We start from the raw sequence: 27,556 nt of genomic DNA, 5'->3' as shown, positions 1-27,556 counted from the left end.
AACACAATTATTGGAGTTCAAGAATCATTCTGATTATCTACACTACACTCTTTCCAAGGCCAATATATTTTTTCCTAAATACAGTGACCAAAAAAACCAATAACACTCCAGCTGGGGACTAAACAAGGTTTTAATTAGTCCTTGCACTGTTAGTGTAGCTTTAGTGCAATGCTATTACAGCACCAGCGACCCAAGATTGGCTGCAGTTTTGCCTCTTTACTCTTTTAATATTTCTTTAACAGCCCTTCACTGGACATCTACTCTGTGTTAAAGCAAACTTGTGTTACTGGAAGTAAAGGTTGAATGGAGAAAATTGATTTACCTGCTGCTCCTTGGCCAAGTTGTAGTCTCTTCTCTCAACATCAGTCAGCATCCTTTTATACAAATTTCCAATGTAATTGTACGTGCTGAAATAAAATGGTGTACGAGAATTAGTAGTATAAGAATTTTGCATTATTTAACAAAACTTAAATCTGAAGCTTTCAATAAAGAGCTTATTAAAAACTTTTGATGGCTGGTTCCTCATTTATTGTTACTTCAGGATTTAGAAACTTTTCTGAAATCAGAAACCCAGATAATATTAATGAAAAACAACCAAAGACACTGCTTTCTAAGTATCTCACTGAAACCTTCTGTTACAGATTCATGAAAAGATCACTGAATAACAGCAAAATAAAGATAACTGAAACTTTTACTTAAGGCACTTACTTAAAATTGGAATTGGCAATAGTTTGTGAAATACAGTGCATTTTTGGGCATATTTATTGGTTCATGAATAAGCAATGTATTGCTATCAGTAAGGCAACATCAATAACCACTCAAACTGAGCGAACATATGCACGTATTTTGGAGAGAAGGTGCTTAGGCCACAGTGTACAGAGTAGGGGTGAGAGAGTAAACATCCACAAAGGAAAGAAAAAACTGCTCCTTTTCAAGGAAGAACTTGAATTAAATGAAGTAAACTTGCATTTTGCACTATAAAATCCAACCTGGCCAGATACAGTAAGTTATTATTTTTTAAATATTCAAATCTTCGTAGGATTTTTAAAAAAAATTCCTGTTAGGATGTGAATTATTTCATGCATCTTTAAAAGTAAAAATATTTTTCTGTTTTATTCTTTAAATATTTTTTTCAGAATTCTTTTGTGTCTCAGAAATGCCACCTTTTTGAGACTTGCACTTCTGCTTAGTCAATTGATTATTTTTCCTTTTAAAATTAATTTCATGGACAGCAAACATTTTGACTACATCAGGGTGCTCCAAACAACACAGAAGGATCTTAGCTCTGAGAAACATCGGCTTGTTTCCATTGGGAGGAGCCTCAAGCCAAGTTTGTATTTTATTGTAAACATCACCTAGAAGCAATAGACCTGACCACATGAGCACACATTAAAAAACCTCAAAGTAATGATTCTTTATGATTTTAAAATTTTCAAATAGTCGTTGAAAAGGGCACTGTTACATCTTTCTATGAGACCTCAGTCCTACTCCAATCATCACCTGCACTAAATTGCCTCTGCAGTCGAAAAGAGACCTCCAGTCATATCAAATAAAGCATTTTGCTTCCTTCTTCTGAGAGCAAAGTACTGTAGTTCTTCAGCTTCACATTTCAAACATTGACAAACAAATCCAGATATTGGGATGAAAAAGGATATATGCCAATAGGTAGCAATATCAAAAGGAATAAAACATAAAGGAGTAATACATATTTTTTTTTAAATCCTGATATGCTCCTGCAATTAGAGGGTTTATGGTTTTTAAGATGCAATTTAGATTACAGAATTATAGTCCCAAAATCCATGGTGTCATTCCCAGATCCTGAGAATAAAAAAGTATATCCATTCCCATAAATCTAGAGCTACACTGATGATCGGAATCAAACAATTTCATACATTGAATAATCACCTTGAAAATATTTGCAGAAATTAAGAAGGAAATCTTGAAGGGTTACCTGCCAACAGCTCCAGTCGCTCCCAATGTCAATGCAGGCAAGAGTAGCTGGAGAACAAAACCTTTAGTTATATAGCAATTCTAAACTATCAGATGTGTCCAAATTGCAGCCCATCAGCTAGAAGGGAACCATGGAATCCGATCAAACTGATAACATTTGTATTTCTGACTTGGTGTTTTCTCTTATTTGGAGTTATGGGCCTCAAGTTTCGTTTGGACCATTTCTAATGCTTTTATTAATTTTTCCCAAATCATATCATCAGTCTATGAATGGTAGCAAAGCATTATACATTCAAAATAATATCAGAAATAAAAATCAGCATCTTCTCATCATCATTTAGTTTTGTTAAAGCCATGTAAAAAACACAGCTTGGTCACTCTTGTTCTGCATAACCATTATGGCTGTCAGATGAATACTGAGGCAAGATATTTGATCTTGCAAAATCAATCAAAAATAGAACATTTTTAAGGGAGAAATTAGTAAATAAATTTAGATAAAAGAAATCTTTAAGTGATCACTAAAACATTTCCATGACAGTGGACAAATCTGGACCTCTTTTATCATTAGAGCTTATCGTCATTGTCATATTGTTAAATCAATACAATATAGTCCCTAGATTACATTTTTTTTCTTTAGAGAGGCACTCAAAACTGGACTGTTATCAAATTGGAGTTTAATTCATGTTCTATGCAGATTTATTACTTTCACATGCCCTTAAGTGCCTGTAATTCTTAGGGTGAAAATACTTTTGGCCTTTTACCAGCTTCATTCACAGGTATGGGTATGGTTTGGCACTTTTAGGCTTTTGAGTTAAACTACCTCTTTAGTGTATTTCTATTTGAGCATAAAGTTCCAATAGTCAGCACAAAGAGAATCAAATGGAAAATGAGAGGCAATCAAACAGTCCTCATCAAAGGGAAAATATAACAAATCTACACAGAACTCAAAAATACCCAAGAAATGTGTGAATTAAAAAGCTAAAGGATGCACACATCGAAAGATTAACCAAATTAAATCAGAATGGTTTTTTTTATTCCTCCGAGTGGAGTAAGAATTTTGCATTATTTAACAAAACCTCAATCTGAAGCTTTCAATAAAAAGCTTATTAAAAACTTTTGATGGCTGGTTCCTCATTTATTTATTAAGGGAATAAGATTAATACTTATATACAATACAGAAAAAAATGGTGCTGCTGCTGGAGTTATTGTTAAGGCAGCTCTGTCGCTGGTGAAGACCGACAGAGAACGGAAAGAGGAGACATAGCATTCCTCGGCAGGGTTCTACTGCCCAGTCCAACCACTGACAGTGTTTTATTTTAAAAATCTGCGATCACGGGGCTTGGGCCCAAGATGATGGTGTCTGATTTTGGTAGCAGCCTCCAGGGTTTACAGACTTCGGGGAAGCAAAGAACTGGCACCAGAAGATGGGGAGACTAGCCCCCCATTTGAGAAGGAAAAGCAGAGGAGACAACTTTCCAGGACAGTGACCATGGCAGTGTCAGTAAGGGGTTCTGTGGCTGAAGAACACACAGGCAGTGGGCTCTTGATGACTCGAGGTGAGGAACCCACGCGGTTTGCTGGTGGCTTGTGGTCAAAGAACTCACACCAGGCTGCGGACTGCCAAAGACTGGCTGAAGGGGTACCAGTTATTGGAATTTGGATGCAAGAGGGTGCCAAGGGTGGGAAGGGCTCCCGAGGGGCCTTGAGTGCTGAAGGCTTCCTGACTGCATCGGAGCTTTGGATCAGGAGCTCAGATTGCTGATAGTTTGGACTGAAGTCTGCTGCAGAGGCTACAGGAGCACTGGAAGAAAATCCACGGGCACACAGTGACTATGTATGGGGGTGGGGGGGTGGTTCTCCTTTGTTTTTTTTTCTCTAACTGCAAGGGCTACCAGTCAATTTCTGCTGATGGCGAATCTTTGTCTGCCTTACAGCAGACTAAATGCAATTTCATATATATTACATGTTTTATGACATGACAATGAAAGAATCTTGAAGAATTATAATACAGAAGCTTGAAGACCAGCACCTCTCGGTTCAAGAACTATGTCGGACCAGCATGACTGCATCCATCAACATGCGGTACAGGCTGGTGCAATACAATTTTCTTCATCAGCTGTACCTTACGCCACAAAAATTGAACAGATCTAAACCAGAATTATCAGATCAATGTTTCAGTTGTGTATTGAGACAGGAATCTTTGTGCATGCAACCTGGACATGTACCAGGTGAGGCCCTTTTGGGTGAAACGAGGTCAAGTCCTAGGAAAAATTATAGGCAAAGAATTCCTGCCAGACCCTCAGTTGTTCCTGTTGGGAAATATAATGGACATAAGATTTACAATAAAGCTGTCCAAATTCCAAATTCAATTTGTAATGATCGCATTGACTGTGGCCAGGAAGTGTATAGCAGTTACCTGGAAATCTGACTCCTGCCTGAGCAGTGCGTGCTGGAACAAGGAAATGCGAAGCTGTGTTCCCCTGGCAGAAGATCACTTACAACTTAAGGAAAAAATATGATACTTTCAAAAAAATTTGGCAGCCATACTTAAATTCCATAGGAGCACGATTATAGGTGGACCGCCATGTCTCACTGTCCTGCCTTCCCAGTCTACTCCTCAACCGCTGGGGGGGAAGGTTCATCTCATCCCAACCAGGCGAAGTCAAGAAAAGAAAGTAGCCTGAGCTCTGACTGCTGTGCCATGACAAACCCACAAAAATCCCGATATATGTTTAACGCCTTTGTTGTGAGTGTCTTTGGTTGGGGTGGGAGGGAGAACTCTGCAGAGCTTGAATTCTGCAGAAAACTGTACGAAATGGATAATTGTAAATTATAGTCGATGCTGATACTGTTAACATTGACACTGATATTGTTGATAATTGTTTGAGTTTAAGTTTGGAAAATCATAAATAAAATATTCAAAAAAAGGAACAGTTTCTTTGCAATGGATTCACAAACTGCTCCAACACTACAAAAGAACTGTCCACACTAATGTGAAATGACATTTTTTCTTGCACTTTGGTAACAGTGAATATTCATTATCTATTGTTTTGTATTGAGTCAATGGAGGGTTATGGGCATTGTGCAGGGAGGTGGGACTAGAAAGGGGTGTTTGGTTCGGTGCGGACTAGAAGGGCCTAATGGCCTGTTTCCGTGCTGTAATTGTTATGTTATGTTAATGGGTACTATTGTATTCGATTGTAGCAATTAAGAATTTTGATGCACATGTACATTATACAATGCATGACACTAAACATTGTCATTAAATTTGGACAAGCTCATGTAGATGGAATGTTTCATCTTCCATTATCTTTCAAACCAAGTATATTAATCAGGTGTGAAAGACAAGAATGTACAACCAGCAAAGAAAAAGTAAAATCACTTTTGAAAATGAATTGATTGATTGCAACAAATGGACAAGTTCACTTGTTGAGGTCTTCAAAGTGCAACATTAATTTGACATTGATTTTCATTTCTCTTCATCTTTTGGTAAGGATATGGGTATCTTACTCTTTTATTCCACCAAATTTCCTATCATTATTCCAATAAATGCAAATTGACTGATGCAATTGTGAATGATATGCAAATAGTTATAAAACATCAAAACTTGCACACCTCATCTTTTCCATATAGCAGATCAAACTTATCCTTGTATTTGTTAATGCACTGGCCAAAGTCCAACAAATCACTGCTGGTGAACTTCAATCCCTGGAATGTTGGAATCTTCTTTTCAATCCCATCAAGCAGTTCCACAACATTTACTGCAAGGTATGAAAATTCCATTAGATATTAGTTCCATTAAATATTAGAGATTATGAGAGGTGAGAGTCTCAGCTGTATAGTTCAATACTTACAAGATACTCCAGTTATTTCAGGAAGGTGATAATAATAGAAAGGGATGTCAGGAGCAGCTGATGCAACTTCCTTTAGATATTCCACCAAGGCATCTGAAATAACAATTACATTTGTCTACTTGCTTTAAATCTTCAAGATGAAAAGCACTGCATTTCAAATATAATTTTTATGTAAATTCTGTGATGATAAAATGTAAAAACATTAAATAAATAAAATGTTCATGATTGGTGGATTTCACAAGTTGTTGTTCAGGGTTCATTAAAAACAATTATGGAATCCCTGCTGCGGCAAAAGAATCAGGATATAAAGCGTGGGAATTTTTTTTTTAATCATTTAATTCAGAGGATAATATTTGCATGTTCCTGAAAGGCTGACATTTTGCAGAATGCATTAATAGGGAAAATTGATGTTTCTTGGAGCTGATCAAAAATACCTTATTTTTTTCCCATTAGCTACATTTGCAGAAAATCATTTAGAGACTTTCATAATCAAAATAAACAGACCTGAGGTAATTCCCTCTTAAAATTAATTGTTTTGAAATATTTGCATTTATTTCAAGAAAATTTAATTTTGACAATCCCAAATGATGAGAAAAATTTCAAAGTAATCTAGAAATAGCATCATGTATAATGCACAATTCAGGTGCCAAACTGTTAAAATTTCTTACAAACCTGGAAGCAAAGAGGCATCTAGAATTTTACACCCATCTCCTCTCGTTCCTCTGCAGATTCACCACGTCCAGTGAACTCACATCTGGCTTTCTTCATCCAGATTCCAATGAACAACTGACCACCCAGCCTCCCTCCCTGGCCCATACTTTAGCTGATTCTCTCCCTCAAAATATTATCCTCAAAATCATCAACCATCCGTAGAAAACAATTAATTTTTTGCAAGTCCCATCTCTTATCTACTTTTCTTCTAAATCCTTGAACATATTGTGACTTTACCAACCCATGCTCAGTTAGCTGAACTACTCAGGTTTCCATCCTGGCCAGTACCAAAATATTACTAATAAAGATCACCTTTATAATTATAATGAAAGAAATGTACCCTTTCTTAACCTTCTCAATATCTGCGACTTTTAATAGGATTGATCAGACCATTCTCCTTCAGTACCAATACATTCCATCCAGGTGGATGGAACCACATTTTCCAGTCCCATTTCTTTCTCCTCAATTAGTAATCAGAGTTATTGCCAATGGCTTCCTTCCCTTGTCTGAATCGTCAACTTTTTGTGTACCCTAGAATCTACCCTTCACCCCTTATTGTACACTGTTCCTCATCATTTTCATAGCGTATGTTTTCAGCTCTACAGTGAAGGCCAATTTCAGCTCACCGCCACTGGTCATCACATTTTTTGTTTGATATAACAAGTTTTCTCTTATTAAATATTGACTGAAAAGTGCACCTTCTATCCTAGTTGCAGGATCGCTTTCCTTGCTTCTGGTTCCACCCCTTCCGAAGGCAAACGTCTGTCAATGAACCCAAACCACTGACAATTTTGGTATTCTAGCTTCCTCCTGCTTCAGACAATACATCCATGCAACTAATAAGACTGCCTACTCAAACCCAAATAAAATCACTTATGTGCACTCTTTACACACCTCAACTGCTATTGGCATTTTCTCAATGCTTTTGTTAATTGTGTGTGTTACTATCCCAAGGAATTTCTGGCTATCCTTCCTTGTTTCACTTGCAGTAAACAGGAAGGAGATTATTCAATATCCTTCTACCTGAATCCTAACTTGCATCATGCTCAGTTCATCTATCATCCTGATGCTTACTGACAAAATCTAATGCGCAGTTTATTCCAAGGTTGATGACATAATAGGATCTGATACTAGTGGTTAATTTTCTTGATGGTATCCAGAAGCGTCAACTAATAATCTGAAGATATGGTCTCATCCTACCATGCAAAATGGGCAACAAATCCAAAATAAAATGATCTAGAAACCAAAATACATAAGCACAAACATGAGTGAAAGAGAAAAAGAGACAAGCAAACAGATCATGGGAGGGGCAAACACGAAATCAGGCGAATTGAGTGAGTGTGATGTCACATGAAAAAGTACGAGAGAAACTTGAGTTAGAGAAAGAACAAGTCATTGAACACTGTTTCCCCACGACCCCCCCCCCCCCCCCCTTAATTAACTGGACCTGAATAAGCTCTCTGGGCACCACACCGTGCTGCCACCAGACAAGAGCTGCCACGATGAGAACAATGAGCGCAAGTTCCTGCCTGGAATTGACACCTTGCACTATGACATCACATTGGGATCATTTCCAGCTGGAAGTACAGCAATTTCCTCCTCTAACAAACTACCAGTGAAATACCAACTGGTGATTGTGGGTCCAATTTATTACGCAAATTTGCATTCTATATTTGAAACTGACACTGGACAACTAAGATTTTGCTTCCTGAAAACTTCTGGGTGTATTTTATGGATTTTGGGCTGCTGATTACAAAAATCACCTTAAAAGTTTTCTATCATGTACCGTCTTTTAGATATAACCTATTTTTTGTTATATCCTGTCATATTTCTACTAGTATATTGCCCATAAAGCAAGCTATTTTGGCCAGTCCAAGCATACCTGGACATGTAGTCAGAGTATGCAAATGTTGTAGGCCTGGGCATGCTTAGCCAGGAAAGATGTAGAGTAAATGCATGTTGGTGCACGTTCTTCAGGTAATAGCATAGCACCACCAGCTTCCACCAGCGTTGTCTCCTCAACATTCATTGGAGCGCTTTCATCCCTAACGTCGAAGTACTCGAGATGGCAGAGGTCGACAGCATCGAGTCCACGCTGCTGAAGATCCAGCTGCGCTGGGTGGGTCACGTCTCCAGAATGGAGGACCATCGCCTTCCCAAGATCGTGTTATATGGCGAGCTCTCCACTGGCCACCGTGACAGAGGTGCACCAAAGAAGAGGTACAAGGACTGCCTAAAGAAATCTCTTGGTGCCTGCCACATTGACCACCGCCAGTGGGCTGATATCGCCTCAAACCGTGCATCTTGGCGCCTCACAGTTTGGCGGGCAGCAACCTCCTTTGAAGAAGACCGCAGAGCCCACCTCACTGACAAAAGGCAAAGGAGGAAAAACCCAACACCCAACCCCAACCAACCAATTTTCCCCTGCAGCCGCTGCAACCGTGTCTGCCTGTCCCGCATCGGACTTGTCAGCCACAAACGAGCCTGCAGCTGACGTGAACATTTACCCCCTCCATAAATCTTCGTCCGCGAAGCCAAGCCAAAGAGAAGAAAGAGCAAGTGTACTTAACAATAACATTTACTGTCGTCAGGAAAATGCAATGCAGCAGAAATGTCTCATCAATGTCACAACAGCTGCAATACATTCTGTTACATTTGTGGTGAGTACTGTTACAGAGTCCAAAGGACCCCAAAAACCAGCAGCAATAGATATGCACAACACAAAAGTTGTTTATAATTATATTTGAACAAGAAAACAGAATTAAACTTTAACTTATTACTTATCCTACTTACTTAATCTAACTACTTAATTCCCCCTCTAATACTAAGTGCAGGTGTGTGTAATGTATATTTAAGATTAGAAAAGTTCTTTGGATCACAGTCCAATCTCACTGGTTGCAGGCAATTCTTGTTAGCATTAAAAAAGTTCACCAGTCTTAGGTGCTTAACAGTCAAATGGTTACCACTCAGGAGGGTTCTTGCTGGTTTTCAGAGAGAGATTCCTTTTCCAGAACATCCACAACTGATTCCTTCTCAATCAGTCTTGCTGATGAAACTTGCCCCCTTCAGGGTTCTCCAGATGATCCTCTTTCTTTCAGGTCACCTTTCAGACCGCCAGACTTCTCCGTTGACCAGGCAGCCTTCCAAAGTTTGCCAGCTTGTCCTTTAGAAACTGATTTCTGTCTCCTCTCTCTCTGTTTCACACCCTCCCTCTCTGAGAGCAAAACTCTTCTCTCTCTGCCTGCAAAGATCACATGCTCTCCCAGGCAAGCTGTTGTTAATACTTTGTTGCCTCCTGCAACAAGAATTGGGCAAAAGTCCTGCAAATATTCTGTGCTTTAAAATGTGTGTGTGCAAGCAGCTCTAACAATTCCTCCCAAGCCACCTCTAAATACTCTATCACAGTACACCCTAAAGGCTCAAAGACACAGCATGACTGCACTTATTAAAAAAGCCTATGAGCTCTACCTTGGTTGTAAAATTGGTGACCAAGACAAACCCTGGGCTCCTCACTTTCGTTGTGCAACATGTGCAGTTGAACAAATGCAATGTGTCAGCATCATTATGAGATTAAGCAGATTAAATTCAATAAAAGTTAATCTTGTATTTCTCCAACTTCATATGTGATACAGCAAATCTGAAATTATCTTTATTTTCATCTTGAAGTTGTCTATCATATTCCCCTTTCTTTCCCCCAGGCAGCAAACCTTTTGAAAAAATGTGTGGTCCAGTGTCATTTCAGTAGGGAATAACAATACAAAACCTGTACTCTGAGGCTTGAAGAAAAATGGCGAAATAACTGCTATCCCAGAAGCTTTGCATTTGGCAGCATGCTCTGCCTGAAACAACAAAAAAAAGAATAAATTTGTTCAATTTCTTTCATATATAAATTCAGACTGTAAAATTAAATACATTTCAAAGACTAAATATATCAGAACCAAATATTTAATCTCAGCCAAAGTAATAAGGAAAGGAGCCCTTCCCCAGAATAGTATTTAGCTCATATTTTATTAGAGTTAAATCTGTTAATATTTACTAACTTTTAGAGTCACTTATTATAATCTTTTATTTAATAAAACATTTGATACAGTTTAGCGTATCTAGAGTTGTCTTTGATTGGTAAAAGTCACTCTCCTTCCATTCTTAATATAAGGAAATTACTATGTAATTTTGGAAGTGTTGCCATGGACATACTGATTGGAGAAATTGCAAAGTTCATCAATTTGGTACAATGCCATTTCTAGAATACTACTGTATACAATTACAGTTTATTTTGATTAATCAAACATAACTATAAATAAAGACATTGAAACTATTGACAATTCATCACTTCAGGGCAATTCAGGGCAAAAGTTTCAGCTTTTATTGCCACTACTTAAGATCATGATAGCTTCAATATTATGCAAAATTACTAAAAGTGCCCTGTAATCCTGAATATTCAAAAGATATGAAACTTCTATAAAAAGCACATTTTTGGAATGATAAATGGTTCTACTTTCACTTTTTGCTTCCCCCAAGTGGAAAGATTATCAATAAATTTGAATATTAAAGAGGAAGAAGTTATAAAGGAAAATAAAAACAATTTTCATCCTAAGATTTTATCAATCAGAAATCACCATTCTTGAATGAACAAGATACATTTAAAACCAACTTCTGTGGAACAATGAGAATCAGATCGCTTCTGTGGAAAAATAAAACAGTGCTAATGTTTCAGGCTGAATACCCCTAAAAATGATATATTTTAAGTTGCAAAAAGGTTGAGAGAGAGAGATAAAGAGCATCTCTGATTGGATGAAGTCATTTACCAAAATCACTCCAGTTTATTGAGCCATCTTACATTTCAAACTTCATTTGAACTTTTCTTTTTACCCTTAATCTTTGAACCAAATGGCTCCATGAACTTCTGGCCTTATCCAACAAGATATTCCTCTTGTCCTTTCTTCAACTTAAAACAAACTTTCTCAGTTCAGATGAAGGCTCCACAGTCTGAAATGTTAACTGTTTCTCTTTCCACAGATGCTGCCTCATCTGCTGAGCATTTCCTTTACTTCACATTTCCAGCAATAGCAGATGATACCCAATTTTTGTTGTTCATGTATTTTTAAAACATATTTGCTCAAGAATGCAAAGATTGCTTAACTTTATTCTCCAGTACTTTTTATATTATTTTACAACTCTACTGATTTTGCCAGTTATTTACAATTATCCATTGTGCATTGATTTTTGTTCATATGACTTCCTTGGAACTAACAAATGGTTTTGATTGATCAATTATTGAAAATGACAATGAAAATACACAGAAAATCCTCTCATTATGGAGGGGTGGAGAGTTGTCTTCATAGAAAACTATCTGTATTGTGATATTTCCACATTATCTGCCTACTAGAATCCCTGTGACATCTGTCTCTGAGGGTGAAGTCAGAACATCATTCAAGAAGGTGAACCCTTACAAGATATCAAGCCCTGTCAGTGCACCCGGCAGGGTTCTGAAAATCTGAGCCAACTAACTAGCTGAGTGTTCACAGACATTTTCAACCTCTCATTGTGGCAGTCAGATCTTCACACCTGCTTCAAAAGGGCATCAATCAACCTGGTATCCAAGAAGAACATTCCTCCAAGTTCACTGGTTGCAGGCAATTCTTATACTGTGAACAGAATTTAATATTTATAAAGTTCACCAGGCTTTGATGTTTGAAAGGTAAATGGTGACTGCTCAGGAAGGTTCTTGTCAGTTTTCAGAGAGAGCTTTGTTGTTCCTTTTATTTCCATCAGACACTTCAGTGTCTTGCTGAAGAAACTTGCCCCCTCAGGGTTTTCCAGATGATAATCTTTCTTTCAGGTCATCACAGAGTTCCTTTTTGTTTCGCTTATTCCAAGTGAAACATTAGGCAGCCAGTCCTCTCCTCTTGCATGAATCACATGAATCACAAGGGCTTCCCAAATGGGGCACTCTACAAGCTTGCGAGCTTGTCCTGTTCCAGTCCCAGCTGCTGTCTGCTGGCTGTAACACTATACAAGTGATCTCTCTCTCTCTCTCTCTCTCTCTCTCTCTCTCTGAGAGAAAGCCTGTTTGACTCTCTCTGCTTGCAAAATCATGACCCTCTTACAACAGCAAGCTCTCCTCCAGACAATATGCATCTGCAAAAAGATCTTTCATCTCTTGCCTTTTGTAAATTATCAATTCTATGGAAGCAGAAGATTGTGTGAAACAACTTCCAGAACTGCTGTCACAGATACAGTGAAGAGTCATAAGACCATTTGTTGTAATGATTTTTCTTTTATAGAATAATCTAAAAACTGTATTATTCTAATTTTGAAAGTGTTTTCCTTATTTCCTATTATATTAATTGTTTAAAGATCATGTGCTAAATGTATTGGGGGGTTGGTTGTAGAGATAGGGTACTAACTGATAAGGATCATGTTGTTACCTTGGTTACAACCTGTAAAATAGAGGGGGGGGTAGTGTTGTGTATAATTTAATTAACACTAGATGGGGTTGGTAGGGAGGGTCTTTTATTGTTTAAAAATAGTTATAAATGTTGGAACATATATTTGTTATTGTATTTTCATATTTTGGATTGCCAGAAGAGATGCACAATGATATGATGGACAAAAAGTAATGGAATTGTTGAGAGAAGGGGGTAAAGGGAGCAAGATGGAAGAGAGTGAAAATGGTTCATTAAAATAAGTAATATATTGAAATTTGTAAATTTTAACATTAATAGGATAAATGGGCAAGTTAAAAAACAGAGAGTATTAGCATATACGAAGAAAATGGGAGTAGATATGGCTTTTTTGCAGGAAACTCATTTAACTGAAAAAGAGCATTTGAAATTGAAAAGGATTGGACTGGAAATGTAGTGGCTCTTCATTTAACTCGAAGGCAAGAGGAGTGACAATTTAAATTAAAAAATATACCTATTAAAATTCATAAGGTTGTGACTGATTCAGTAGAGAGATATGTAATGGTAAATTGTTAAATATATTTGGAATAAGATCTAGTAGACAAAGATGTCCTTTATCTCCAGTTTTATTTGTATTAGCTATAGAATCACTGGCAGAAGCAATTACAAATGATTTTGAAATAATAGGATTTAGGGTTGGTCAAGAAGAGCATAAAATTAGTTTATTTGCAAATCATGTAATGATTTATTTGACAGAACCCGAGAATTCTTCGCAAAAATTATATGCCAAATTGGAAGAATATGGAAAATAATTTCAGGGTATAAAATAAATTGGAATAAAAGTGAAATGATGCCATTATGGAGGGGGATTATAGTCAATGCCAAAAAGATACTCAATTCAAATGGACAAAAAATGGAATTAAATATTTATGAATTTAAATTTTAAAAATATGTTTAAATCAAATTATTTATCGTTACTTAAAAAGGTTGATGAGGATATAAATAAATGGATGAATTTACATATAAATAGATAGGGTTAACTGCATCAAGAAGAATATTTTTCCAAGAGTACAATATCTTTTTCAAATTTTGCCAATATCATTACCTCAAAATGTTTTTTTTTAAGGATCTAAATAAATATGTAAGGATATTTCTCTGGAAAGGTAAGATGTCAAGAGTTTCTAATGAAAAATTAATATGGAATTATGAATTGGGTGAATTACAGCTTCCTAATTTTAAGAATTATTATCAAGCAGCTTAAAAGAGATTTCTTACTGTAGCAGCCTACGCACAGAGACGCAAACAGGCCCACAAAATGGTTGATGAACGCAGCAACCACGCGGACCTGGGGGTGACACCAGCCGTTGTCCCAGGTGTCCTCCCACATGGCAGGAAGATGGGGAACAGTGGCGGGAACACTGGCCAATCCCAGGCCAGCACTCCGATGACATGGGACCCTGACATCAGTGCCTGGGGCCCATACAAATGCGACGGCCAGTGCAATAAACCAGTTTCAACTTCAAGGCTTTGGTGTGCATTTCGTTCTCCATGCCTGTGTTATACAAACACTACATTGGTGACCCCAACAGGACCAACCAGCAGTTGGACCCAAAGATGCCAGCAACCATCCATGCAGTCTCATTCAGGATCCCAACATTTTGGGTATCGCAGCCACAGGTAGGCTGAAGCTCAGTTTCAGCTTCAACACATTGCCGCCACTGACACCCACTACTTTTACATCATGAGCGCACTTGATCAAGACACAGCGGCAAGGGTCATAGACTTCCTATAGCAGCCTCCAGAGCAAGACAAGTATGTGGTCCTCAAAGAACTGTTAACCGACACATTCGGTTAACATATGCACTGCCCGATTGCTGCATACGGACAGATTGGGGGACAGGGCCCCATCCACCTTAATAAGCGAGATGCTCACTTTGACTGAGGCCCACAAGCCTTGCTTGCTCTTCGAGCAGATCTTTCTGGAGCAGCTGCCCAAGGATGTCTGGCTCTTGCTCACAGACAAGGACTTCAGCAACCCCAGAGGGTTGCAGCCTGGGCAGACATGCTCTGGAGAGCAAAGAAGGACACCAGCGCAGTTGTAGAACATATCAGCAAGCCCCACGAACTGTCGATGCCTTCAGCACAGTGGTAGGAGGCGTACTAGAACAGCTCATTGAAGGCACCTCCACCCCCCCAGAGCTCAAATACAGAGTATTTGACTGAGAGCTATTTTATTTCCGTTATTTTTTTGAAGGTTGGCAATTCAAGGTCTTCATCGATCACAAGCTGCTGACCTTCGCCTTCCATGACGTATCGGACTCCTGGTCAGCCTGACAATAGAGACAATTGTCCTATGCGTCTGAATTTACCACGGACATACAGCATATCACGGGGAAAAGCAATATGGTAGCTGATGCTCTGTCATGCCCCATGATTGAGTCAGTCCACATCCTGTCCCAGAGGGTTGACTATGTGGCAGGGCCCTGAGATCCCCATGTATAAGACAGCCATCTCCTGTCTCAGGATGGAAGACCTCCCCGTCGGTCCAAGTAACCTGACACTATTGTGTGACGTCTCCACTGGCAGCCCTCACCCCATCATCCTAGCCACATGGATGTGCCAGGTTTTCAATGCCATACACAACCTGGCTCGTCCTGCAATCTAAACCACGGTCAAGATGGTGGGGAGCAGATTTGTCTGGTACAGCCTCCATAAGCAGGTCGGCCAGTGGACCAAGACCTGCACGAACTTTCAGTCCTCAAAAGTGCAGACTCACACAAAGGCGCCCACACAGACTTTTGAACCAGCGTTGCGCAGATTAAGCCACGTATGCATTGATATAGTGGGGTTGCTACCAGTTCTCTGTGGGGCAAGATACCTGCTGACCATGGTTGACTGCTCCACGAGGTGCCCTGAGGCAGTCCTGCTAGCTGATACCACCATGGAAACCTGCATCAGGGCACTCATCGACACATGGGTGTCCAGATTCGGGGTCCCAGAGCACCTAACGTCAGACAGGGGGGCATAATTTACCTCTGGGCAGCGCTGGTCTACTACCTGAGGTCACACCATGGCGTACCTCCCTCAAGCCAATGGGCTGGTGAAGCAGTTTCACAGGCACCTGAAGGGAGTCTTGATGGCCTGGCTCAAGGGTCCCACCTGGGTGGATGAACTGCCGTGGGTCCTGCTGGAGATTCGCACTGCACTGAAGGAAGACTTCAATGCCTCGGTGGCAGAAATGATCTATGGCACACCTTTAATCATTCTGAGGGAGTTTGTGGCCCCTGACAAATGCCCGGAAGATCCCGCAGCCACCCTTGAGAACTTGCGGCGAAAATTGGGGTCCCTAGTCCTGCAACAACCCCCAACACATGGCCAGCCCAAACATAACATCCACAGGGACTTAAAGACTTGACATATGTGTTCTTGTGAAGGGGCGCACACTGGCCACCCCTACAGTGGCCCTACAAGGGGCCCTCCAGGGTGGTCAGGGACAATGGCTCCACTTTTGTCTTCGACATCGGTGGTAAAGAGGAGACCTTTACCGTTGACCTCCTGAAACAGGCATATCTGGACGGTGACCAACTGATCTCCACTCCTCCCCACGACACAAGGCAGATTGCCCAAGTCAACGGACAACGGCGTGATCACCGGTTCTGTGGAGGGGGGGTCGTGTAACGGCCTACACACAGAGACTCGGACCAGTCCACAAAATTGCCGACGAACGAAGCTATTCGAAGATGGGGGGGGGGGGGGGGGGGAGGCGACTCCGGCCGTAGTCCCAGGTGACTTCCCGCATGGTGAGAAGATGGGGAACATTGGCAGGAAAGCTAGCCAATCCCAGCCCGGTGTTCCGATGACACGGGGCCCTGACGTCAGCGCCAGGGGGCCCACATAAGCACAACGGCCAGTGCAATAAACCTATCTTGATTAAAGGCTTTGGAGTGCATGTCCTTCTTCTCCACACTCGTGTAGTGTGAACGCTACATTACTTTTTTTGAAGGAGAGAAAACTTTCAATGATCTGCTCTCCTCTCCCATCAGAGGGCATCTTCCTTCAACTACTTTCAATCTTACACTAATCCCATTTCTTCTCTCTCCCCTTTTTAGCCCTGCCAGATCATGTTTCTCCCCTCCTCATCCTTTTATTCTGTCTTCTGCCCCCTTCTTCCCAGTTTTGACTCAAAGCATTGACTTTGTCAGCCTTGACATGTCATTGACATGTTAACCTTCCATGGATGATGCTCAACCTGCTGAACTGTGTTGTTTTCCAGCATCTGCAGTATTTATTTTGTCCCTCTGTCAGTCATTCTGTACCCCTCCCTTGGAAGAGTGAAGTTCCCATATTTGCTTTATTAGCCATCTTAGAACCTACAAATTTGGAGTGGAGTTGTTTATCCTTGGACCCAAATTATTGCTGAAGGGGAAATCGACTGAATTTTTTTAAAATTGGAAAACAGAAATAAAACATCAAATGTTGGAAATACTCAACAGGTCAGGCAGCATCTGTGGAAAAGGTAATTGAGTTATTGTTTCAAATCATAAGTGGAAAGATAAGAAAATAAATTTGTCGTAGAAAGGTTCTGGTTGAATTGAAAGAGCATACAGATGTCCCATCTATATTCTCAGAAACATAGTGCTGAAACTAATTAAAGCCTATGAACAAGGCCTCCATCTCCCATCTTGCACAGAAATTAAATTTACTTGCGCCTTCATTCTGAAAAACCCAACCTTGCCAAGGAAGAGTTCGGGAAGATGGAGTTGGGGATCGTGCAGCATTTTGACAGATCCTGGCCCTCTCTGTTGTACATGGTGCCCAAGGCAGCAGGAGGTTAGAAGCCAAGTGGAGACTACCACCACCTGAACAAGGCCATCACAGCAGACAGATATCCTGTACTACACATATATGGTTTCACAGGAAATCTACAGGGGCCCCACGTATTCTCCAAAGTCAACCTCATTCAGGGCTATCACCAGATCCCAGTCCACCTAGATGACATCCCAAAAACCACCCTCATCACACCATTTGGCCTATTCAAGTTCCTGAGGTTGCCCTTTGGAGTCAAAAATGAAGTCCAGTCGTTCCAGAGGCTGATGGGTGTGATGGGATGGAATCCCAAGTTCACTTCATGTGCCTAGACGACATCCTAGTTACCAGCCGCAACTGCAAGGAGCACGCAGCCCACCTGCGACAGTTATGCACCCACTTGAGCGACTTTGACCTAACAATCAACCCAGCCAAATGCCAGTTCAGGCTCAAAACCATTGACTTCCTGGACCACAGGATTAACAAGCTTGGAGCAACACTGCTATCGGAGAAGGTAGAGGCCATCAGGCATTTCACCAAGCCTCTCATGGTGAAGGGCCTAAAAGAATTTGCCAGTATGATCAACTTCTACTATTGTTTCATATTAGCAGTGGCCCACATCATGCGCCCCATTCATATTAATGGCAGAGAAGAAGAAATAAATCACCTGGGACAAGGAACCATCGGCAGCCTGAGAGAAGGCGAAAGAGGCACTGGCCAACATCACATTGCTGGTGCACCCCAGAGCAGATGCCCCAACAGCCCTCATTGTGGACGCATCCAGCACGGCAGTCGGAGAAGTGCTACAGCAATTGGTCAAGGGACAATGGCAGCTTCTGGCTTTCTTCAGCAGGCATCTTCAACCACACCAACTGAAATACAGCACCTTTTACCAAGAATTCTTTGCGGTCTGACACTTCCGCTACTTTCTGGAAGGAAGGATGACAATTCAAAGTCTTTACGGATCATAAACCACTGACTTTTGCATTTAATAAAGCGCCAGACCTGTGGTCGGCTTGGCAGCAAAAGCACCTGTCATACGTGTTAGAATTTACCACCGACATTGACCTCATAACCAGGAAAACCAACATAGTGGTCAATGTTTTTACACAACCAACAGTGCAAAGCATTCAGATCCTGACCCAGGGGATAGACTATACAGCCCTGGCAGAAGCGCACAGAACTGTGGTGTCAGGACTCCATCTGGAAGACATCCTGGTAGGTCCAGGTAACACAGAGCTCCTCTGCGATGTATCCACCGGCCACCCCCGCTCCAAAGTACCCGCAGCCTGGAGTTGACAAGTCTTCGGTAAGCTGAATTTTTGTAGTACTTTGAATAAATAATTCCATTCTACTCTGTCAAAGGCCTTCTCTGCGTCTAAAGCAACCGCTACTGTTGGAGCTTTATTTCCTTCTACTGCATGAATTAAGTTAATAAATTTACAAATATTGTCTGTTCGTCTTTTTTTAAGAAATCCAGTTTGGTCTAAATTTACTATTTTTGGTACAAAGTCGGCTAATCTGTTTTCTAATAGTTTAGCTATTATCTTAATAATCTGTGTTAAGTAAAGATATTGGTCTATATGACGCTGGTGTGAGTGGATCTTTCCCTGTCTTTGGTATTACTGTAATTATTGCTGTTTTGCATGAATCTAGTAAGCTTTGTGTTTTATCAGTCTGGTTGATTAGTTCCAGGAGGGGAGGAATTAATAAATCTTTAAATGTTTTATAGAATTCTATTGGGAATCCATCCTTTCCTGGTGTTTTATTATTCGGTAGTTTTTTTATTATCTCTTGTATTTCTACTATTTCAAATGGTTCTGTTAATTTATTTTGTTCCTCTGTTTGTAATTTCGGTAGTTCAATTTTAGTTAAAAATTCATCTATTTTGTCTTCTTTCCCTTCGTTTTCAGTTTGGTATAATTGTTCGTAGAATTCTCTGAAGTTTTCATTAATCTCCGTTGGATTATATGTGATTTGTTTGTATTTTTTCCTTGATGCCAATACCATTCTCTTAGTTTGTTCTGTCTTAAGCTGCCACACTAGAATTTTGTGCGTTTTTTTCCTAGTTCATAATATTTCTGTTTTGTCTTCATTATGTTCTTCTCCACTGAATATGTTTGTAGTGTTTCATAATTTATTTTTTTATCTGCCAATTCTCTTCCTTTAGTTGTGTCTTCCTTCATTGCTAATTCTTTTTCTATATTTACTATTTCCCTTTCCAACTGCTCTGTTTCCTGATTGTAGTCCTTCTTCATCTTGGTTACATAACTTATTAATTGCCCTCTGATGAACGCTTTCATTGCGTCCCATAGTATAAACTTATCTTTCACTGATTCCGTATTTATTTCAAAGTACATTTTAATTTGTCTTTCAATGAATTCTCTAAAATCCTGCCTTTTATGTAGCATGGAGTTTAATCTCCATCTATACATTCTTGGAGGGATGTCCTCTAACTCTATTGTCAATATCAGGGGTGAGTGGTCCGATAATATTCTAGCTTTATATTCTGTTTTCCTAACTCTGTCTTGCATGCGAGCTGATAACAGGAATAGGTCTATTCTTGAGTATGTTTTCTGTCTACCCGAATAATATGAATATTCCTTTTCCTTTGGGTGTTGTTTCCTCCATATATCCAAAAGTTGCATTTCTTGCATCGACTTAATTATAAATTTGGTTACTTCGTTCTTTCTGTTAAGTTTTTTCCCAGTTTTATCCATTTTTGAATCCAAATTAAGGTTGAAATCCCCTTGCGTGTCTGCTATCTTCAAAAAAATATCTTGCATAAATTTTTGATCTTCTTCGTTAGGTGAATATACATTGAGTAAATTCCAAAACTCCGAATATATCTGACATTTTATCATTACATATCTCCCTGCTGGACCTATTATTTCCTCTTCTATTTTAATTGGTACATTTTTACTGATTAATATAGCTACTCCTCTTGCTTTTGAATTATATGACGCTGCTGTTACATGTCATATCCAATCTCTCTTTAATTTCTTGTGCTCCACTTCAGTTAAGTGTGTTTCTTGCACGAATGCTATATCAATTTTTTTCTTTTTTCAGTAAATTTAGCAGTTTCTTCCTTTTGATTTGGTTATGTATTCCGTTAATATTTAAAGTCACATATTTCAACATAGTCATTTCATACTTTGTTTATCTTTCCTTTCCTCATCATCACCTTTCCTTCTTATCCATTTCGGCTTTCTTTTTTTGAACACTTTATAGGACAACATTTCTAAAACATCAAACATGTCCCTTATTCTCCGATCTAAAATTTCTTTAACCCCACTATCCCCTCCCCTTCCTGAGTTGCCCTTTATCTCTTGTCGGGCAACCACATCTCCCCTCTCCATTTGGATTTGCGAATTCACTCGCAAGCGTCAACTGATTTCGCAGTGACCGTAACTCCTCCCCACCCAGCCCCCCCCAGAAAAGATTTTAATATTCATATACAACAAAGGTCACTCTCTTAATTCCCTCCTTACTTCCCTTTCTTTCCCTTATTAATTCTTATCTATACTCTATATATTTTCTTTTAAATACACATACACTCATGTACACACATATGTACATACACACACACACATATATACACACCCATATGCACACATACATATAGTTCATGGTCATTTTTGCTCTCGTTACATGTCTTCATCTCTCTGTCTGTTTTGTAGTTGTCCTGCAAATTTTCGTGCTTCCTCCGGATCCGAGAATAGTCTGTTTTGCTGCCCTGGAATAACTATTTTAAGTACCGCTGGGTACTTTAGCATAAATTTATATCCTTTTTTCCATAGGATCGCTTTTGCTGTATTAAACTCCTTCCTCTTCTTCAGGAGTTCAAAACTTATATCTGGATAGAAAAAAAAATTTTGACCTTTGTATTCCAGTGGCTTTTTGTCTTCTCTTATTTTCTTCATTGCTTTCTCCAATATATTTTCTCTTGTTGTATATCTTAGGAATTTTACTAAAATGGATCTTGGTTTTTGTTGTGGTTGTGGTTTAGGGGCTAATGTTCTATGTGCCCTTTCTATTTCCATTTCTTCCTGTAATTCTGGTCTTTCTAGGACCCTGGGGATCCAATCTTTTATAAATTCTCTCATATTCTTGCCTTCTTCATCTTCCTTAAGGCCCACTATCTTTATATTATTTCTTCTATTATAATTTTCCATTATATCTATCTTCTGAGCTAACAGCTCTTGTGTCTCTAACTTTTTTATTAGATTCTTCTAATTTCTTTTTTAAGTCCTCTACTTCCATTTCTACGGCTGTTTCTCGTTCTTCCACCTTGTCCACTCTTTTTCCTATATCTGACATGGCCATCTCTAATCTATTCATTTTTTCTTCTGTACTTTTTATTCTTCTTTTTATTTCACTAAATTCTTGTGATTGCCATTCTTTTACTCATTCCATATATTATTTTAAAAAAATATATATCCATTGCCTTGCCCTTCCCTCTTCTTCCATTTCTCTGTGTTCTTCCTCTTCTTCTTCCTCTGGGTTGGTCATCTGTTGTTTCTTTGATTTCTTTTTACTCTCTTCTTTCTTGTTCTCGTTATTTTCTATGTTCTCCTCTGTTGTTGTGTTGTGGCTGTCATTCCCAGCTGTGGAGATCGACTTCTCAGCTGGTCCCCCCTCCCGTCAGTGTTTTTTTTGTCTTGCGCATCGCGCATGCGCGGTTGCGCACTTTTGCTTGGCTCCTCGAGCCATTTTTTGTAGTCCCGAGCTCGGGTCTTCGACTGACCTGAGGGAGCGGGCTTCTCTCTCCACAGCGGGCCTCCACGGACAGGTAACGCCTTCACCTTCTTCTTCCGATGTCTTTTCTTCTTCTCTTCTTCCCATTGCTTTCGACTTTTCTTTCTTCGTTGCCATTTTCTTCCCACCTTTACTTTCACTTTATTTTAATTTTCGTGTTTGTACCTTTGCGTTTTCTCTGTTTTTTTTAAACTTTTCCGGAGAGGGCTGGAGTTCCCCGACCGGCCACTACTCCATCACGTGACTCCTCCGTTGATAAGCCTTCGATGCAGTAGACAACTTGGCACTCCCGGCCATCAGGAAAACTGCTCCCATAGTAGCCAGCAGGTTCGTGTGGCATGACCGCTGGAAGCAGGTCAGCCAGTGGGCCAGAACCTGCACACTGTGCCAGATGTCGAAAGTTCAACAGCACACCAAGGCACCCCCCCACCCCCCACACCCACCACCCCCGTAGTTCGAGCGGCACAAAGAAGTTTCAGCCACATATACATTGTGGGAACACTGCCAGTGCTCCGAGGGCACAATACCTTCTGACGTGGTCAATTGTTTCACAAGATGGCCGGATGCAGTCCCACAGACAGAGACAATGATGGAGGTCTGCACCGAGTCCTGATAAACACTTGAGTGGCAAGGTTCAGAGTCCCAAAACACACAACCGGATAGAAACGCACAGTTCACCTCAAGCTTGTGGACAGCACACCTGAAAGCAGCACTGATGGCTCGGCTCAAAGGACTCAACTGGACAGTTGAGATTCCGTGGGTCCTGCTGGGATATGTACAGCCCCTAAAGAATATCTAAATGCCTCAGCAGCAGAGCTAGTGTACGGCGCACCTTTGGTCATTCGTGCCCGCTACCAAAGACCCAGATCAGCCACCCACAGCAACCCTGGAGAAGCTCAGAGAAAGACTGGGTACCCTGGTCCCGGTGCCACCCACACACATGGACAAACAAAACCTTTCATCCCCAAAGACTTAAGGACCTGCAAATACGTCTTTGTCCGCAGGGAAGCACACCAGGCACTGTTACACGGCCATATGAAGAACTGTACAAGGTGATCAGGCACAATGGGTCAAGCATGCATGCTGGAAATAGGCAGGAAAGAAGAGACATTCACTGTTGACCACCTGAAACCAGCACACCTGGACACAAACCAACCAGTCAACACATAGCCAACGTATCACGGGGCAAGCCACAAAGAAAAGGCGGACCACAACCGAAGTTGACAGCGCCCGCATCACCAGTTCTGGGGGAGGTCATGTAGCAGACCGCTACCTGGCAAGCAAACTGGCTCTCAAAATGGTGGACTAACACAGCCTAATGGCCTTCACTGCCAGGAGCCTGCTTGACAGGAACCATGGCCAATCCAAAGGCCAGCTCACTAGTGACATCACATCTGCCCACAGTGTTGGGAATACCAGGCCCATCGGCAGGAAGCAGAGTCTATAAAAGCAGGGCTGGGGAGATCAATAAATCAGACTTCCCTTCACTTACACCTGTGTGTGTCATTCTTCTCACTCTGCAGTAGCACCTCACTACAACACCTTCATTATGTCGGAGCTTAAACCACTTTATAAGTACACTGTTTAATTCTGTACTCCTGGCACCTTTCAAAGTTTTCCAAAACTTTAAACTTATCTGGCTTTCATTTTCAGCAAAAAACTTAAACATAGTGTACACACACAGACCCTCAGTACACTCTAAACATAAACAACATGTATACATGGCGATCCAAAATACATACAAAAATAACTTATGGGTTTCTAAAATTGTTCAACAGTCTCACTGCTTACAGGAAGCTGTTTCCCAGCTTGGTAGTCCTGATTTTTATGCTAAAAACATACAGAAATGCTGGAGGAACTCTGCTGGTCTCGCAGCATCCATAAGAGGTAAAGATACATTAACGACGCTTCAGGCCTGAGCCCTTCCGCAAGGTATAAGCAAAGAACAGGAAGGCATCAGAATGAAGACTGAAAAATGGCAGAGGGTAGAGTCCAGACTAACAAAACATATTAATTGAATATAAGAGGAAAGATGAGAATTAATTTTGGCTCTGTAAAAGGAAACAGAGAGAAAAGAGACAGACAGACAGAGCTGGAGGAAAGGCAACACAGGGGAAAGAAGGGGCCGGGGCGGGGGAGAGGAAGTTTAAATGGAAACCGGAAAAGTCAATGAAAAATTCCATTTAGTTGGAGGGTACCCAGACAGAATTTGAGGTGTTGTTCCTCCAATTTACAGGTTTTTAATGCTCCTGTTCTTCTTCCTTGGAGGAATTGTCCCAAAGATACTGTGGTACATATGGTAAGAATCCTTGATAATTCTCTCAGCCTTCTTTAAGCACCGTTCCCTGTAGATGTCATTGAAAGAGGGAAGGGAGACTCCAGTGATATTTTTAATCACCCTCCTACCGACCATGCAGCTATCATACCACATTACGATGCATCCCGCAGAACATTGCTAGGATTGTGGCTGGTAACCTTGACCTCATCTTCCTTTGTAAATGTAGGCATTGTGCACCTTCCTGACTAATGAGGTGATGTTGTGGATCCAGGATAGGTCATCCTTTAAATAGATGCAAAAGAACTTTGTGCTCCCCACTCCCTCTACAATGGACCCGTTGATATGTCATGGGAGCGGACCCCCATCCTCCTGAAGGCCACAATCATCTCCTTTGTCTTGTCCACATTGAGACTCAGATTGCTGCTCTTGCACAATGTACAAGCCTTTCAACCTCTTTTCTATAAGCTGACTCATCACTGTTGCCGATGAGGCCATCTGCCATTATCATCTACAAATTTGAGCATTTGTTTGGAGTTGAACCTGGCAGTTTAGTCATGAGTTTGCAGCATGAACAGTAGCAGGCTGAGCATGCAGCCTTGAAGTGTGCCAGAGCTCAGTGATTCAAGATCATCCTAGAGAAGGCTTGCAGAGTAGGCAAGCCCAAAGGAAATAAGACAAAATGTTTGTGATGTTTGCATATGTGCAATCTGTGTTTGAATCATAATATGTTTGAAATATTTTGCATTTGTTTTGAGTGGGAATTTATTTTATTGCTTAAGTGGCCAATTTTGAACCATCAGCAATGAAGGTGAAATTCTCCTTTTTTTCCCCCCTTAAAGAATTATAAATCAATTTTCAAGATTCCATCAAAGTACTTCAACTAAGAAGGTTGCTTATTTGCAGTAGAGGCCACTTAGGTAGCAATTCATTTGAAGGATATTTGTGCAGTCTGGTGATAACAGAAATATTTCCTATAGGATCTTAGAAAGTCTGCATGGTTGAACTTTAATGCCCTCCTAGCAAATTCCAAAAAAAATCTTGGAAATTTTAAGTAACCTTTTGAAAAGATTTTATGCAAAGATGGAAGGAGGCAAAATAAGTGTCCTCAGACTGATCATTTTAAAAAGAAAAATCTAACAAACAAAAGAATACTGATTCAATCCAGAATGTCAGCTAAAATAATCAAAACAATGGTGGAAACAGACATTCAAACTAGAATCTCAAAAAGAAATGAATTAAAGATGTTTTCCATCTCTATTGAGAATGGAAGATTGATACTTTGGCAAAGATATTTCATTTTCAATGCATATTTTACAGAGTTTCAAATGTTTAAAGATTCTTTGCTTTAAAAATTCTTAAAATTCATAGGATTATCTTATTTCAAGTTCAGCCGTTCATTAGAAGTGTTAAATACAAACAAAATATAATCATATTGAACAAATTACAAAAGCTCACCAATTGTTGCGATTCTTTTATACTCAAGCAACCAACATGAATGATCACATGATCTAACCTACAGAAGGAGAGAAAGAATGCAATTGAATTTAAGCAAGTTGAAAAAGTGACTGCAAAGGAGTGGATGGGAAAATAGTGCGCAGGATTGCAAAATCGGTGATTGCAGTGTTTCTTCAGGTTTCTGGCAACAGTTGAAATGGTAACATCATTTATAAATGATCCGTGTTTATTTAGAACAGAATTCAATAATACACCAAGTATAGAAATAGAAATTGATCTTTTTAGGTTATGTCCAAGATCAGGGTGTGATTAGCAAGATCAGTATTTACTGCCCATTCCTAATTTCACCCAAGGTAGTTCTTAAACCAATACAGACATTTTGGTGAAATTACTCCCATTGCTGTTGTGTATATTTTCCAGGATTTAGATCCAGTGTCTGTGAAGGAATGTCAGGAAGATGATGTGTGATTTGGAGGAACCCTGTGAATAATACTGTTCCCCTGTGCTTGGCAACTTTATCATTCTTGATCAACTGCAATGCATTTTTGTAGTAGGCATATGCTATAATCAAGTGCAACAGTGATGGAGGGGATAAATATTTATGCTCGTCAAAAGCATGTCAGTGTCAAGCTTCTTCAGAATAGTTGGATCTGTGTTCTCTCAAGCAAATTAACAGCATTCCATCACACTCCTGATTTATTGTAAGGTAGCCATGGCTCAGAATTAATCTGGTTGTTCAGTTGAGTTTCAGGTCAATATTGATGTTAATTATGATAATAACTGAACATTGCCTGGCACTTTTGTGGGGCAAACATTACTTACTAGCCTGTCCCCACTTTGTTGAGACCAGTGGTTCCCAACCTTTTACTTTCCATTCACATACCACTTTAAGTATTCCCTATGCCATAAGTGATCTGTGATTAATAAGGGATTGCTTAAGGTGGTATGTGGGTGGAAAGAAAAAGTTTGAAAACCACTGTTTTAATCATTCCAAATTGATTCGTTATGTGCACAGTTTCATAACTCTAAAGGAAATGGGCCCATGACAATTTTTCTCAAGCAAAATATTTCAGTAATAATTGGGTCGAGAGCAGTGGTTCTCAACCTTCCCTTCCCACTCACATACCACCTTAAGCAATCTCTTACTAATCACAGAACATTTATGGCATAGGGAATACTTAAAGTGGTATGTGAGTGGAAAGTAAAAGGTTGGGAACCACTGGTCTAGACCTTGTCACACTGACTGCTTCACATCTTCAGAATTTGTATATGCAAATGAACTTCATGCAATTATCAGCAAATCAGCCCACAACATTGCTGACGATAGAATGTAATTGATG

At 40.0% G+C, this 27,556-nt stretch overlaps 1 protein-coding gene across 3 annotated transcripts in view; it reads right to left on the bottom strand.

Moving 5' to 3' along the window:
* Nucleotides 1-27,556, bottom strand: part of npl (N-acetylneuraminate pyruvate lyase (dihydrodipicolinate synthase)) — a 46,114-nt gene that overhangs the window by 10,255 nt on the left and 8,303 nt on the right. For 2 of the 3 annotated variants that reach the window (XM_069938195.1, XM_069938196.1), the window contains exons 5-10: nt 26,217-26,274; nt 10,279-10,354; nt 5,805-5,897; nt 5,566-5,711; nt 1,952-1,998; nt 323-407 (exon numbers count right to left, since the gene is read on the bottom strand). In XM_069938195.1, the coding sequence (XP_069794296.1) occupies nt 323-407; nt 1,952-1,998; nt 5,566-5,711; nt 5,805-5,897; nt 10,279-10,354; nt 26,217-26,274 (505 nt within the window). The remainder of the gene's footprint in view (nt 1-322; nt 408-1,951; nt 1,999-5,565; nt 5,712-5,804; nt 5,898-10,278; nt 10,355-26,216; nt 26,275-27,556) is intronic. The other variant, XM_069938197.1, reaches the window with a different exon arrangement.

Source organism: Narcine bancroftii, chromosome 5, assembly GCF_036971445.1.
Source record: "Narcine bancroftii isolate sNarBan1 chromosome 5, sNarBan1.hap1, whole genome shotgun sequence".
In the NCBI taxonomy this organism is placed as follows: Eukaryota; Metazoa; Chordata; class Chondrichthyes; order Torpediniformes; family Narcinidae; genus Narcine; species Narcine bancroftii.
The sequence above is the reverse complement of the archived record's forward strand: the minus strand, read 5'-3'. Positions and strand labels throughout refer to the sequence as shown.